The 16,974-nt window shown below is 43.3% G+C and overlaps 1 protein-coding gene across 3 annotated transcripts in view; it reads left to right on the top strand.

Annotated features, from left to right (window-relative positions):
- Positions 1 to 15,244, top strand: part of LOC133539723 (immunoglobulin superfamily DCC subclass member 3-like) — a 48,724-nt gene extending 33,480 nt beyond the window's left edge. For 2 of the 3 annotated variants that reach the window (XM_061881848.1, XM_061881850.1), the window contains 9 exons: positions 910 to 1,068; positions 4,088 to 4,253; positions 4,434 to 4,684; positions 4,796 to 4,960; positions 5,053 to 5,241; positions 9,065 to 9,172; positions 13,470 to 13,593; positions 13,658 to 13,718; positions 14,759 to 15,244. In XM_061881848.1, coding sequence (XP_061737832.1) covers positions 910 to 1,068; positions 4,088 to 4,253; positions 4,434 to 4,684; positions 4,796 to 4,960; positions 5,053 to 5,241; positions 9,065 to 9,172; positions 13,470 to 13,593; positions 13,658 to 13,718; positions 14,759 to 14,818 — 1,283 coding nt within the window. In that variant the 3' untranslated portion in view covers positions 14,819 to 15,244. The remainder of the gene's footprint in view (positions 1 to 909; positions 1,069 to 4,087; positions 4,254 to 4,433; positions 4,685 to 4,795; positions 4,961 to 5,052; positions 5,242 to 9,064; positions 9,173 to 13,469; positions 13,594 to 13,657; positions 13,719 to 14,758) is intronic. The other variant, XM_061881849.1, reaches the window with a different exon arrangement.
- The last annotated feature ends 1,730 nt before the right edge of the window (positions 15,245 to 16,974 follow it).

The raw sequence follows: 16,974 nt of genomic DNA, 5'->3' as shown, positions 1-16,974 counted from the left end.
ACATTTTTGCGTTGAAAAAATGCGGAGGCACACCACCAACAGAAATTATTTAAAATTGAAACTCACTTAACAGTAAAATTTGGTTGTCCTAATTGTTGGATATGACCTTAAAACATAAGCAAGCATGCATCACTATAGCTCTTGTCTCAGAGTAGGTGTACTGTCACCACCTGTCACATCACATCATGACTTATTTACACTTTTTTGCTGTTTTCCTGCGTGTAGTGTTTTACTTCTGGTCTTGCACTCTTATTTTGGTGGCTTTTTCTCTTTTTTTATTGGTATTTCACTGTAGCAGTTTCATGTCTTCCTTTAAGCGATATATCCCGCATTTACTTTGTTTTAGCATTCAAGAATATTTCAGTTGTTTTCATCTTTCTTTGTGGGAACATTGTTGATTGTCATGTCATGTTCGGTTGTGCATTGTGGACGCCGTCTTTGCTCCACAGTAAGTCTTTGCTGTCGTCCAGCATTCTGTATTTGTTTACTTTTGTAGCCCGTTTAGTTTTAGGTTGGTTCTGCATAGCCTTCCCTAAGCTTCAATGCCTTTTCTTAGAGGCCCCCACCTTTAGTTTATTTTTGGTTTAAGCATTAGATACCTTTTTACCTGCATGTTGCCTCCCGCTGTTTCTGACATCTACAAAGCCATTAGCCACCGGCTGCCACCTACTGATATGGAAGAGCTCTAGACAGCACGACACTCAACAACAACAACACATCATTTGCAGACTATAATTACTGGTTTGCAAAAAAATACTTTTAACCCAAATAGGTGAAATTAGACAATCTCCCACGGCGCACCAGACCGTATCAGTGTGCCGCGGCAGAGTGGTTGAAAAACACTGGCCTAGGTAACAGCAACACCCAGCGTGTAACCACGACGACAGCTCACAATCTCACATGTTCCAGACGGCCGCTCCATCGGCGTGGAGGGCGTCCAGGTTCTGGGGAGCGGGAACCTGGTGATCTCGGACGCCATGCTGCGACATTCTGGAGTTTATGTTTGTTCCGCCAATCGTCCGGGAAGTCGGTCGAGACGTACGGCGCTCGGACGCCTCATGGTGCAAGGTAGGCTTGTTTTCCTTGTCTTCCATTTGTGTGTGTGTCTGCGTGTGTGTGTGTGTCATTGTGTTCCCAAATGAACCAACAAGAGCAGCTGCAGCTCAGACAGACTGAGGTCAGAGGTCATACAAGTTCCCACACAGAGTTAATTTACATGACAATAGGTCATATGATCACCACACACATATTTGCTCTTTCTTACACAGATGATTAATTTATTTGTTGGTGTGTATCATACATACACACACAAACACACACATATATAGAGGGGTTAGTGCGTCTGCCTTACAATACGAAGGTCTAGAGTAGTCCTGGGTTCAATCCGAGGCTCGGGATCTTTCTGTGTGGAGTTTGCATGTTCTCCCCGTGAATGCCTGGGTTCCCTCCGGGTACTCCGGCTTCCTCCCACTTCCAAAGACATGCACCTGGGGATAGGTTGATTGGCAACACTAAATTGGCCCTAGTGTGTGAATGTGAGTGTGAATGTTGTCTGTCTATCTGTGATGGCCCTGCGATGAGGTGGCGACTTGTCCAGGGTGTACACCGCCTTCCGCCTGAATGCAGCTGAGATAGGCGCCAGCGCCCCCCGCGACCCCAAAAGGAAATTAGCGGTAGAAAATGGATGGATGGATACATATATGCAGTGCGGAACATTTGTTAGGTCAGGAAAAAGCACAGAGGTTTCCCTGCTCTTCAGGGGATTTTATATATTTATATGTTTTATATATTCATATATATATAAAATCTCCTGAAGAGCAGGGAAACCTGCGAAACTGGCTTGTAGGGATGTGCTTTTTCCTGACCTAACGTGTGTGTATATATATATATATATATATATATATATATATATATATATATATATATATATATATATATATATATATATATATATATGTATATATATATATATATATATTTATGTTTATTTTTTTATTTTATTTTATATTTTTTAAATTGCGAGGACACGACAATAAACCCGACGGGGAAGAAAACACAGAGAGAGCAAGAATGCACAGAGTTTTATATATGCTTACTGTACAGGACAGGTGACTACGTTCTGGCGCAGGATAGCAGGTTGTGCAGGCTTATGACGGCAGGTCCTCTGATCAGCCACAGGTGAGCTGATTGCTGATGATTGATTGCAGCTGCTTGCTGCCGCCGGACTGACATGCGCCTGGTACGCTCCAGGAAAAGCGCTCTGCGCAGCACGCACATGAATGCGCACAGGCCTGCGCCCGGGCCGTGACACAATTTCAAAGAATGATTTTGGATTGCTCTACAAACATGATGCTAATACCAAGAATTAATCGGGACGGATGCAGGTCCGAAGCAAAGAAAGACCAGTGGGAGAGTTTTTTCTGAAGGAAGTAGTAGTGAAACTATCACACTGGTGGCTAATTATTGTTACCATGCAAATTTACAATAGCTAACATTAGCATTAGCATTTTGATTTATGCTTCAAAAGTGACTTACTAGTTTAGCAGTAGCAGCCATTCGAGCGTCACTCTGAAATCCCTCGTCTTTGAGCTCCCGGCAGGCTATTGTTGATCCTCTGAAGCCCATTAATCTTCACGTGAAATGAGGAAGAGGGCGGGGCTTACAAAGAATATTCAAGGTTACAGTGGGGACTGTCTGATGGAGTTCAGACAGCAACAAAGATGATGTCAACACCATGGTCTACGGCAGGGGTCACCAACCTTTTTGAAACTTCTTGGGTACTGATTAATGCGAAGGGCTACCAGTTTGATACACACTTAAATGAATTGCCAGAAATAACCAATTTGCTCAATTTACCTTTAATAAATAATCTATGTATATGTAAAAAAAAAAAATGCGTATTTCTGTCTGTCATTCCGTCGTACATTTTTTTTCCTTTTACGGAACGTTTTTTTGTAGAGAACAAATGATGAAAAAAACTCTTAATTGAACGGTTTAAAAGAGGACATAACAGGAAAAAATATTAAATTAAATTTTGAAACATAGTTTATCTTCAATTTCGACTCTTTGAAATTCAAAATTCAACAGAAAAAAAGAAGAGAAAAACTAGCTAATTCTATTCTTTTTGAGAAAATAAAAAAAATGACTTTATGTAACATCATTAGTCATTTTTCCTAAATAACATTAATTTTAGAATTTTGATGACATGTTTTAAATAGGTTAAAATCCAATCTGCATTTTGTTAGAATATATAACAAATTGGACCAATCTATATTTCTAACAAAGACAAATCATTGTTTCTTCTAGATTTTCCAGAATAAAAAGAAATTCAAAAGACTTTGAAATAAGATTTAAATTTAATTCTAAAGATTTTCAAAATTTGCCAGAATAATTTTGGGGGATTTTAATCATAAAAAGTTTGAAGAAATATTTCACAAATATTCTTCGTCGAAAAAACAGAAGCTAAAATGAAGAATTAAATTCAAATGTATTTATTATTCTTTACGATAAAAAAAAAAATTTTTACTTGAACATTGATTTAAATTGTCAGGAAAGAAGAGGAAGGAATTTAAAAGGTAAAAAGGTATGTGTTTAAAAATCCTAAAATCATTTTTAAGGTTGTATTTTTTTCTCTAAAATTGTCTTTCTGAAAGTTATAAGAAGCAAAGTAAAAAAATAAATGAATTTATTCAAACAAGTGAAGACCAAGTCTTTAAAATATTTTCTTGGATTTTCAAATTCTATTTGAGTTTTGTCTCTCTTAGAGTTAAAAATGTCGAGCAAAGCGAGACCAGCTTGCTAGTAAATAAATAACATTTAAAAAATAGAGGCAGCTCACTGGTAAGTGCTGCTATTTTTAGAACAGGCCAGTGGGCTACAAATCTGGTCTTTACGGGCTACCTGGTGCCTGCCGGCACCGCGTTGGTGACCCCTGGTCTACGACAACTAGTCGCACCTCACACTTGTTAACTCGGGGGGGGGGGGTGTGTGACCCTACATAAAAGGGGGGGGGGGGGGGGGGTGACCCTACATAAAAGGGGCGGAGCCTACAGAAATCCGCCTCCTGTTGACGCCTCTCTTCCTTCAGCGCCCCCAGAGTTTGTCCACTGGCCCCAATCGGTTTCCCGGCCAGCAGGGGGCAGCGCCGTCTTCAGCTGCTCGGCGACCGGCGTACCCGAACCCCACATCATTTGGCTGAAGAACGGAAAAGTACTCCGTCCTAGCGCCAACGTCAAGCTCGCCAACGGAAACACGTAAAGACATGAGAGCATCTTTTCATATGTTGTTGTGTTTGTATGTCCTGTCTCATTCAGCTGGGATAGGCTCCAGCCCAACCTGAACAGCAATAGCATGCAGTTTAGCAAGCATCATGTTCATGCTTCCGGAGGCAAAAGGCAGCTGCGTTGTCATGGTTGATGTGTGTTCCCCGGCAGGACGCTCGCCGTCACTCACATCGCCGCGAACGACGAGGCCATCTACCAGTGCGTCGCAGAGAACAGCGCAGGCGCCAACCAGGCCAGCGCCCGTCTTGCCGTCAGCCAAGGACCCCATCTGCCCGAAGCCCCGAGTGGCCTCAGGGCCGCGCCCCTCAGCTCGAGTGGTCTGCAGATTATGTGGGACAAGCCTCCAGACGACGTCAGCCAGCACATCATCGGCTATGTCCTGCACATCCGCAGACTTGGAGGTAAGTCGGAGTCCGCGTTAGACCTCATTAAACCGGGTGCATTGGAGAAAAAAAAAAGTCACTCCAACCGGTACGAAAATGTTGGACCTGTGCCCTTTGACCCGTCCTCAGAGGCGGACAGTGCCGAGCTGCAGGAGGCCGTCAGTAGGACCACGTTCAGCCACGAGTTCTCCAACCTAGAGGCGGCCACCACCTACTCCATCTACTTGAAAGCTTATTCTGCTCTTGGAGGAAGTCGGCAGTCCAGCGCCATCATCTCCACTACACTAGGGGGCGGTAGGTGGACAAACAAGCTCTTCGTGTAGAGGTGAGCAAAGTTGGACTTGGGGTCGTCTGACCCCAGGAAGCTTTCAATGTGTGTCCCGCAGTTCCCAGTCCTCCGAGTTTCTTCACAAAGGTTCTGAACCGGACCGCCATGCAGGTGTACTGGGACCTTCCCAGTAAGCCAGGAAAGGTGGAGGGCTTCAAGCTGAAGTACTACAGTCTTTCCAAGCCTCTTCTTCAGGCCCAGGAAACCTTTCCAGGACATATCAACACGCATGCCTTGTACAACCTTGGTCAGTGGAACCACCAGACTTTTAACTAGCTAGCTCAGGGGTGCCCATTACGTCGATCGCGATCGACTGGTCGATCTCGGAGGGTGTGTCAGTCGATCTCAAGCCAGGCATTAAAAAATAGACATAAAAATGAGCAATCATCAATCATACCAAGACTTCACTTTCGTCAGTTGTTTGACATTCTCGGCACCCGAGGATCTTGTGAGATGACGCTGGCTGCTGCGAGCTCATATTTAAGAAAAAAAATCACTAACAGGGCGGACGCAGAGAAACACATTTTATTTCTAGAGACTCCGTACCCACTGTCAAAACTCTAAAGACCGACTGCACAGTTCCTGTCTTCACCATAAAAGACCTGTTTCATCCTGCCTGTGCTAACAAAATAAGAGTCTCAGAAAGCTAGCGTCCACAAGCTAGCAAGCTACGGAGTTTGATGCCAATGTATTTCTCCCCCGCCCTCAGCGACCGCTTTCTCACTTGCTTGCCCACCCGCACAGTCACTGACGTCACTCACCTGCTGCCAGACATTAAAGGGCCACACACATATGCTACTCTCATAACAAAGTGTTTAAAAACGAGTATGCAAGTTGGACAAATGAGATGCCAAATCCAACCACTTTCATGTGGTATTGGACAGAAAGGAGGACTTTTTTTTTTCCTCCATTTGAAAATGCGGACGTTATCAGCACCACTGTCTAATTCCAATCAATGCAAGTCATCAGAATCAGGTAATACACCATCTTATATTCTTGTCTTCATGAAAGAAAGGAATCTATGTGTGTTAAACATGCTTGTATTATCATTAAACACCATTAACTTGTTAACAAAAATGTCTCTTTCATAAATAAATAAATATAAATTATAAATAGGAACGAGGTAGAGCTCCTCGACTTGGTCAATTGAAAAGTAGCTCGCCTGCAGAAAAAGTGTGAGCGCCCCTGAGCTAGCTAATCAGAGCACGTTGGTTAGCATTAGATTATTCTACTACAGGGGTAGGGAACCTATGGCTCTCGAGCCAGATGTGGCTCTTTTGATGACTGCATCTGGCTCTCGGATAAATCTGAGCTGACATTGCTTAACACGATAAGTAATGAATAATTCCACTTGTAATCACAGTGTTAAAAACAACATTCAAAATATCAAACATTCTCATGCTTTTTTATGTTCAAGAAGTTGCGTTAATGGTAAGAAGTAATTTATTTATTATTGGTTAGCAGAGGTGTGGACTCGAGTCACATGACTTGGACTTGAGTCAGACTCGAGTCATGAATTTGATGACTTTAGACTCGACTTGACAAAATGTAAAAAGACTTGCGACTCGACTTAGACTTCAACATCAAAGACTTGTGACTTGACTTGGACTTGAGCCTTTTGACTTGACATGACTTGCTACTTTTCCCAAAACCCAACGATTAAAAAGTTATTGAGGAGTGCTCCGTATCTGTCTGTGTCTGTCAGCATGTGTGCGATGACAGTGTGTGCGCTACCTGTCAGAACAACAGCCAATCAAATTACAACCACGTTATTTTCGTCACACAGCATTCAGCCAATCAAATTGCAGGAAAACCAACGAAAAAGCTCTCAAACAACAAACAACACGCCGGTGAGGAAAAGTTGTGCCAAAAATTGTTTTGTTCGGGTATAAAAACTATGACTTGGTCAACAAAAAACAAATTGCCATATGCAAAGCATGCGGTTCGTTCGAAGATTACTGACAGAGACGCAACAACTTCCAACTTCGTTCGACATTTGAAGTTGCACAAAGAAGGGTAAGTTTTGAATGTAAGATAACGTTTATTGGCCGAGTAACGTAACTTTTATTTGCTGTTTAGTTAAATCAGCGAGGCTGTAAACTCACTGCTAACGTTATAACCATAGACATCTTATAAGTAGACGCAGCATCGTTCACTACTTCCTATTGCCGCTGACGAGACACGGGGCCGCCATCTTGGAGTGGTGATCCGCTCCACTCAGGGTAATTCATTTGGCAGGAGCAATAAACTGTCAGCACATTTAATTCATATAACCTCACTGAATACCACTGATATTCACGCGCTTTTTCGTCATACGTGTAACTGTGATAAAGGACAAATTTTTGGGTGTTCATAGTTTGCTTAAAGATAATAGAATATTCTTATATGCTATAAATAACCAGACGTCCAAGATCAAAACTGGGAATAATAATCCCAGAGAAGTGGAAAAAACGGTCAGCTATTTCTAAATTGAAGAAACAATATGATTAAGTTATATGTACATGCATATATCCTACATAAACAATGTATGAATACATTAGATATCTATATAGCTTATAGACTGTATCTCTGTTGCTGCAACAGCAGATAGTTTATTCTGTCTTGACACTTTGTATTAATATTATCTATTACATTCTTCCCTTAAATGATCATGTTTACAATGATTGTTTTAAATGTATTTTTCATGTATGTTGCTTTGGATAAAAGTGTCTGCCAACTTAAACATAAACGTATATAAACACCTGAAAGTCTTTATATCAGCTAAAAGCACCAATCTGTTTCACTGGATTCAGAATAACAGCAAATTCTGTCTTACCCAACAAAGTTAGTATTTGAATATTGTTACTAGAAGACTTATCCTGATTACAGTTATACTGTTAAGAAAGTATTGTCTTATACTTTGCCTAAAATGATAATGCATCATAATCAGTGGCGGCTGGTTAATTTTCCATAGGGCCGTGAATTCTAAAAAGTACAACTCTGTTCCTTGTTATTTTCATGTATTTGTTATGTTATTCATGTGTACGCACACATAAACACACATAGAATATGAGATGAGATCAATGAGATAAGGTAAGAACAGGATAGAAACGGCTGTGGAACTAGTTCCAATGCTATATGTCATGGAAATACAATGTTAACACCTTTGCGCAAATAAGTATAGTTGTACTTGTTTTTTCAAATGTGTTCATTCTGTAAATGAATGAGTTAAATGTTTAAAATAACTAGTTTAATAGTACTATTACGAAGTGCAATGTCAGCACAATTTTTTTATTATACTGTAAATAAATACAGCGTTTTAAAAGCATACACAATCTGTGTAAATGTATTAGTCTGTGGTTAAAAGGACTTGAAATGACTCGAAACTCAAAATGCAGGACTTGGGACTCGACTTGAGACTTTCCTGTCTTGACTTTGGACTTGACTCGGGACTCGAGGTCAAAGACTTGAGACTTACTTGTGACTTGCAAAACAATGACTTGGTCCCACCTCTGTTGGTTAGTATGGGGCTTGCCCTCCCGGGGGTTTTTCAGACCACCAAGCACCGACATGAGAACCTGTTTTAGGGTTACAATATTGTTTTATTTTTCAGTTAGTCTCTCAGTCGCTTTCCAGCAATTGTCTTTTTCTCTTTCGTCCTCACTCGCGCTCTGGCTCCAGCCCCGACCCCGTCTCTCCTTCTGGCTGCTACTTATAACAGAGCGACAGGTGATTAGATAACATGGCCCAAGTGGGCCTTCTACGCACCTGTCGCTGATTTCGAAGCCGGTCCTGGCAACATCCTGCTTTGCTGCAGACTCGCAGGCCACGCCCCCCTCCACAGTTAGCTTCAGAATAACAGTGTTATTACTCAGAATAAGAGACCTATTATACTCTGTAAATGTTGGTCTTACTTTAAAAGGCACATGTTTAGTTGTGTTCAGTGTTAAAAAAAATATTATATGGCTCTTAAGGAAATACATTTTAAAATATTTGGCTTTTTGGCTCCCTCAGCCAAAAAGGTTCCCGACCCCTGTTCTACTTCATAGTAGGACTAGAACTTGCAAAGGAATATGTGATCCTTCTTACAGAACCCCACTCACTTTATGAGATCCAACTGGCGGCGTTTAACGGGAATGGAGAAAGTCTCATCAGCCGTCACCTCGTCTCTTTGGAGGAAGACGAAAACATTACAGCAGGTAAGGAGTTTTATCCTGACTGTGAGACGTTTCCATTTAGACTTTGCTCAACGAACTACTTTGACCAAAAATAGACTACTCGAAAAAAAGACTGATAGAGACAATAGAAAACCAAAGAAAACCAGTAAAGTTAAAGGCCTACTGAAACCCACTACTACCGACCACGCAGTCTGATAGTTTATATATCAATGATGAAATATTAACATTGCAACACATGCCAATACGGCCTTTTTAGTTTACTAAATTACAATTTTAAATTTCCCGCGGAGTTTCCTGTTGAAAACGTCGTGGAATGATGACGCGTGTTTGTGACGTTATTGGTTGGAGGGGACATTTTAGCCCAGCACCACTTACGTCTAAATGTTGTCTCTTTTCATCGCATAATTACACAGTAATTCGGACATCTGTGTTGCTGAATCTTTTGCAATTTGTTGAATTAATAATGGAGACAATAAAGAAGAACGCTGTTGGTGGAAAGCGGTGGATTGCAGCTGCCTTTAGCACCGAGACACAGCCGGTGTTTCTTTGTTTGTTGTCAAGCTTTAATACAGAGCGGTCAAGCGAACATGTTTCTTTATGTCAACCAGCAAGTTTTTGAATGGGAAAATTGTGATATTAAGTCAGCTCTTACCGGAGACTTGAGTGGATTATGCGAGCTCCTCCTGTAGCTGTCAAAAAGGCAGCAGTGATCTTGGCTCCTCCTTCGGCTTCTCTGAGAGACACTGGCATTCACCGCAGCTCTCCGACTTTCAGGTATGACTTTATAATCTCACTAAAACACTATTAACACAATAAGCAGATAAGGGATATTCCAGAATTATCCTTGTAAATGTGTCTAATAACATCTCAATCGCTCACAGTGCCGTCGCCTGGAGCCGTCGCCTTTTCTTTCTTTTTTTTTCTTTTCTTTTTTTTGTGCTTCACTCTAACTTTCCTCATCCACGAATCTTTCATCCTCGCTCAAATTAATGGGAACTTGTCGCTTTCTCGGTCCGAATTGCACTTGCTGCTGGTGGCTATGATTATAAACAATCTGAGGATGTAAGGAGCCCTACAAACGGTGACATCACGCGCACATCGTCTGCTACTTCCGGTACAGGCAAGGCTTTTTTATTAGCATGCAAAAGTTGTGAACTTTATCGTCGATGTTCTGTATTAAATCCTTTCAGCAAAAATGTGGCAATATCGCGAAACATAGAATTGACCTGCTATCCCCATTTAAATAAGAAAATCTAATTTCAGTAGGCCTTAAAGAAAAACAGTAACGAGTAGAGATAAAACAAGACTATGCAGTAAACACTAAAGAAGACCAGTGGAGATAAAAGAAAACCAGGAAACACCAAAGACCTAGACCGGTACAGCCCAAATAAAACCAGTAAACACTGAAGACCTAGACCAGTAGAGACCAAAGAAGTCCATTATACACTGAAGAAGACCAGTAGAGACTTAAGAATATCATTAGACACTGAAGAAGACTATTAGATGCTGAAGAAGACCAGTAGACGAGGAAAGCACCAGGAGAGATCAAAGAAAACCTGTAGAGACCAAAAAAGACAAGCAGAGACCAAAGAACTATAGCGGCAGTCTAAATCACCGTCTATAGTGACTCCGAGAGTCACTATAGACGGTGATTTTAAACTTGACAAACAAGTCAATGCCGTTTTTAAAATCGTGTTTTTATCATCTTCGTCTTTTAGCAAAGGTAAAACCGTTTTTATCTTTTAACGTTTTTGAACAAGTGGTGCATGCTTTTATTTCAAGTGGCCTGGACTACTGCAATGCACTTTATGCTGGCAGTAGCCAAAAAGCTCTCTCCCGCTTGCAGTTAGTCCAGAATGCGGCAATACGACTTTTAACAGGGGCCACGAAACGCCAGCATATAACCCCAATCCTGGAGAGTTTGCACTGGCTCCCTGTTCATTTTAGAATTGATTTTAAAATCTTGCTCTTTGTTTTTAAATCTTTACATGGACTGGCACCTATATCTCGGACCTCATCCAAATTTACACTCCTGCACGCGCTCTGAGGTCCGAGAGCCAGCTCCAGCTCGTGGTGCCCAAGACCAGACTTAAAACCAAGGGCCTTCTCTGTGGTCGGCCCTAAGCTCTGGAACACTCTGCCCCTCCATGTTCAAACTGCTCCCACAGTGGAGTCTTTTAAGTCTCGTCCTAAGAAGACCCATTTTTATTCTCTGGCTTTTAACACTACGTGAGTTGTGTGGTCCTCTGTTGCCCTCTGTGTTTCAAAATGTTTATTTATATTTACTGTTTTAATCATATTTATATTATATTGGTTTTATATTGGTTTTATATGTATTAATTTTATTCAGTCATTGGTGGAGCTGAGGATAGTATTTGAAATGTTGTTTTTAATATTGTTGTGCAGCACTTTGGAAACATTTTGTCGTTTAAATGTGCTATATAAATAAAGTGGATTGGATTGTATTGAAAGAAGACCAGGAGAAACCAAAAAAGATTATTAGAGACCAAAGTAAACTAGAAGTGAAGTGAATTATATTTATATAGCGCTTTTCTCTAGTGACTCAAAGCGCTTTACATAGTGATACCCAATATCTAAGTTACATTTAAACCAATGTGGGTGGCACCGGGAGCAGGTGGGTAAAGTGTCTTGCCCAAGGACACAACGGCAGTGCCTAGGATGGCGGAAGCGGGAATCGAACCTGCAACCCTCAAGTTGCTGGCACGGCCACTCTACCAACCGAGCTATACCGCCGCTATATACATAGAAGAAACCAAAGCAGACCAGGAGAAACCAAAAGAGGTTATTAGAGACCAAAGTAAACTAGAAGTGAAGTGAATTATATTTACATAGCGCTTTTCTTTAGTGACTCAAAGCGCTTTACATAGTGATACCCAATATCTAAGTTACATTTAAACCAGTGTGGGTGGCACTGGGAGCAAATGGGTAAAGTGTCTTGCCCAAGGACACAACGGCAGTGACTAGGATGGCGGAAGCGGGAATTGAACCTGCAACCCTCAAGTTGCTGGCACGGCCACTCTACCAACCGAGCTATACCGCCGCTATATACATAGAAGAAACCAAAGCAGACCAGGAGAAACCAAAAAAGATTATTAGAGACCAAAGTAAACTAGAAGTGAAGTGAATTATATTTACATAGCGCTTTTCTTTAGTGACTCAAAGCGCTTTACATAGTGTAACCCAATATCTAAGTTACATTTAAACCAGTGTGGGTGGCACTGGGAGCAAATGGGTAAAGTGTCTTGCCCAAGGACACAACGGCAGTGACTAGGATGGCGGAAGCGGGAATTGAACCTGCAACCCTCAAGTTGCTGGCACGGCCACTCTACCAACCGAGCTATACCGCCGCTATATACATAGAAGAAACCAAAGCAGACCAGGAGAAACCAAAAAAGATTATTAGAGACCAAAGTAAACTAGAAGTGAAGTGAATTATATTTATATAGCGCTTTTCTCTAGTGACTCAAAGCGCTTTACACAGTGAAACCCAATATCTAAGTTACATTTAAACCAGTGTGGGTGGCACTGGGAGCAGGTGGGTAAAGTGTCTTGCCCAAGGACACAACGGCAGTGACTAGGATGGCGGAAGCGGGAATTGAACCTGCAACCCTCAAGTTGCTGGCACGGCCACTCTACCAACCGAGCTATACCGCCGCTATATACATAGAAGAAACCAAAGCAGACCAGGAGAAACCAAAAAAGATTATTAGAGACCAAAGTAAACTAGAAGTCAAGTGAATTATATTTATATAGCGCTTTTCTCTAGTGACTCAAAGCGCTTTACACAGTGAAACCCAATATCTAAGTTACATTTAAACCAGTGTGGGTGGCACCGGGAGCAGGTGGGTAAAGTGTCTTACCCAAGGACACAACGGCAGTGACTAGGATGGCGGAAGCGGGAATCGAACCTGCAACCCTCAAGTTACTGGCACGGCCACTCTAACAACCGAGCTATACCGCCGCTATATACATAGAAGAAACCAAAGCAGACCAGGAGAAACCAAAGAAGACCAGGAGAGACCAAAGAAGACCAGGAGGGACAAAAAAATACCAGTAGAGACAAAAGAAGACCACTAGAGACCAAAGTAAACCAGAAGAAACCAAAGAAGACCAGGAGAGACCAAAGAAGACCAGTAGAGACTAAAGTAGACCAGTAGGTACCAAAGAAGATCAATCGATCAATCAATGTTTATTTATGTAGCCCTAAATCACAAGTGGCTCAAAGACCATCCATCCATCCATTGTCTACCGCTTATAAGACTTATTGAGACCAAAAAACCAAAGTGCGTGTTGTCAGCAGGTGCGAGTTGCAAGTGTGATTGGACCCAGGCGTCCAGGTGGAGTGTGTTGCTGTGCGTCCACGGCAGTGTGGCGTGTGTCCTCTGCTTCCTGTTCTTCATCCTGCTGGCTTACCGTCGAAGGTGAGACATCATCATCATCATCACCATCATCTTCTTCTTCTTCATGGGAGTGTTTCTTTTGCAGGAAGGCCCCGCCCACTGTAACTGATGTCAGCACTGCCGCTGAAGAGGCTGAGATGAGTCAGGTAGGAATGTCGGACAGACATGAAACAAAAACCTCAATGTAGGTCTCACTTAGACCTACATTTTGATGATTGGCATCTTTCAGTTAAAATCAACAGGAAGTTGGCAATTACCCCTTCAAAATAAAAGTTTTGTAAAAAGCCGTCACCTTTTTCCAGTCCAAACTGCTTGTAACTTCTGTTAGGAATGTCGTAGAGACATGAAACAAAGACCTCTATGTTGGTCTGACTAAGACCAGGGCTTCAGTCGCGGGGGCAGCAGCCGAAGCGGAGCAGCCAAAGGCGGACCCGACCAACGCTGCTTGCAGCTTTAATTAGGGTCCGCCCTGCCTATGGCAAAGGACTCCTGTGGAGTCCTTTGCCATAGGCAAGGACCCTATTGAATCTGGTGCATTTTATTATTATTATTATTATTATTATTATTCTTTCTTTCTTGCGCACCTATCCTCGCCAAAGCGCTGTATTTTGACCCACTGACCATGCTTCAAAACTCACCTAATTTGACACACACGTCAGTCAGGAATGCCTTCCCAACAAATTAGGCAGCCAAACCAGAAAAATCAAAATTGCGCGCTAGCGCCCCCTAGGAAAAGACAAAAAATGGACTGCTTGTAACTTCCTTTAGGAATGTCGTAGAGACATGAAACAAAATACTCTATGTAGAACTGACTTAGACCTAGATTCCCCATTAGAAACTCATATACCTAAAATCAACAGAAATTTTGCAAAACCCTTTCAAAGCAAAATTTCCGCAAAAAATGCTATTTTTGCCTCTTTGAGCTGTAATTTGACCCCCTTAAAATGCTTCAAAACTCACCAAACTTGGCAGACACATCAAGACTGGCAGAAATTACGATCTAATGAAAAAATTTTTTTATAAAACTCCAAATTGCGCTCTAGCGCAATTTTTGAATAAAACACAGAAAAAACTGCTTCCAGGAAGAAAACACAGACAAAACTGCTTGTAACTTCCGGCAGGAATGCCGGCATGTTTGGCAACTCTTCCCAAATATCATTTCTTCATCTCTCTGCTCCACCCACAGTGGCCTGACTCCGCCCCCTCCGAAATGATTCCACATCAATCTCACCTCTCCTGCCCTTAGGCCCCGCCCCCCCCAGCCTCACGTTACTTCACATGACTAGTTCCTCCTCACTGAAAGCCAAAGCGGACCCAAAGCGCCTTCTCTGAAACCAAACGTGGACATCTCGTGATGAACAAGTTGCCTTCTCAAAGATGAAGCGCTCACAAACTTCAAGTTAAGCCCCGCCTCCTTCAAAGAGAAGCACCTTGACGCCAAACCATGCGACCCACCTCAAACCAAAACTGTCTGTAGGACCAAAATGTCTTCTTCTTCTTCTTGTTTGGACGGAGCATGAGCGGATGCTGCCGCCCCCTGGTGTCTACGTGTAGCAATGCTTTAACATGATGCTGTTTGACGTTGTATTGTCGTAAAGAAAAACTTTCTGTCAGGTGAGATCTTTTTCTTTCCGTAATAAAAAAAAACAAAATGTGCAAGTATTTTTCTTATATTCCTAAATAACAAAAAACTAAATAAATTCAGATGCAGTAAGGCGGAATGAGGATCAGCACCTCCGAGTCCGAATCCATGGTTCTCGCCCGGAAAAGGGTGGAGTGCCATCTCCGGGTTGGGGAGGAGACCCTGCCCCAAGTGGAGGAGTTCAAGTACCTAGGATCGGTACAGGCGGATCGGTGCGGCGTCTTCAGTAATGCGGACGTTGTACCGATCCGTTGTGGTGAAGAAGGAGCTGAGCCGGAAGGCAAAGCTCTCAATTTACCGGTCGATCTACGTTCCCATCCTCACCTATGGTCATGAGCTTTGGGTCATGACCGAAAGGATAAGATCACGGGTACAAGCGGCCGAAATGAGTTTCTGTGGCGGGGCTCTCCCTTAGAGATAGGGTGAGAAGCTCTGCCATCCGCGAGGAACTCAAAGTAAAGCCGCTGCTCCTTCACATCGAGAGGAGCCAGATGAGGTGGCTCGGGCATCTGGTCAGGATGTCACCCGAACGCCTCCCTAGGGAGGTGTTTAGGGCACGTCCAACCGGTAGGAGGCCACGGGGAAGACCCAGGACACGTTGGGAAGACTATGTCTCCCGGCTGGCCTGGGAACGCCTCGGGATACCCCGGGAAGAGCTAGACGAAGTGGCTGGGGAGAGGGAAGTCTGGGTTTCCCTGCTTAGGCTGTTGCCTCCGCGACCCGACCTCGGATAAGCGGAAGAAGATGGATGGATGGATGGATGGATAAATAAATTCAGATGCAGTAAGGCGGAATGAGGATCAGCACCTCCAAGTCCGAATCCATGGTTCTCGCCCGGAAAAGGGTGGAGTGCCATCTCCGGGTTGGGGAGGAGACCCTGCCCCAAGTGGAGGAGTTCAAGTATCTAGGAGTCTTGTTCACGAGTGAGGGAAGAGTGGATTGTGAGATCGACAGGCGGATCGGTGCGGCGTCTTCAGTAATGCGGACGTTGTACCGATCCGTTGTGGTGAAGAAAGAGCTGAGCCGGAAGGCAAAGCTCTCAATTTACCGGTCGATCTACGTTCCCATCCTCACCTATGGTCATGAGCTTTGGGTCATGACCGAAAGGATAAGATCACGGGTACAAGCGGCCGAAATGAGTTTCCTCCGCCGTGTGGCGGGGCTCTCCCTTAGAGATAGGGTGAGAAGCTCTGCCATCCGGGAGGAACTCAAAGTAAAGCCGCTGCTCGTCCACATCGAGAGGAGCCAGATGAGGTGGCTCGGGCATCTGGTCAGGATGCCACCCGAACGCCTCCCAAGGGAGGTGTTTAGGGCACGTCCAACTGTTAGGAGGCCACGGGGAAGACCCAGGACACGTTGGGAAGACTATGTCTCCCGGCTGGCCTGGGAACGCCTCGGGATCCCCCGGGAAGAGCTAGACGAAGTGGCTGGGGAGAGGGAAGTCTGGGTTTCCCTGCTTAGGCTGTTGCCCCCGCGACCTGACCTCTGATAAGCGGAAGAAGATGGATGGATGGATGGATGGAGATGCAGAAAGGTGAGCGACTCCAGGGACTTGTCAATTGGAGGATTGAGCAATGACTGCTTGATGAGTTGTCACGCAGCAATTTTATGAAATATTTTTTTAATTTTTGTCCCAACATGTGTGCCACGCCCACTGTGTCCTCTTTCTTTATTGACAATCCCCTTTTTTGAGACCAGACCCATAAAACTATTCACGTCACGCCCTCTTTAGTGACAAGCATATAACAGCGTAAGCCAGT

The sequence above is a fragment of the Nerophis ophidion genome, linkage group LG21, assembly GCF_033978795.1.
Source record: "Nerophis ophidion isolate RoL-2023_Sa linkage group LG21, RoL_Noph_v1.0, whole genome shotgun sequence".
NCBI lineage: Eukaryota > Metazoa > Chordata > Actinopteri > Syngnathiformes > Syngnathidae > Nerophis > Nerophis ophidion.
This window is presented reverse-complemented; position numbering and strand designations above follow the sequence as displayed.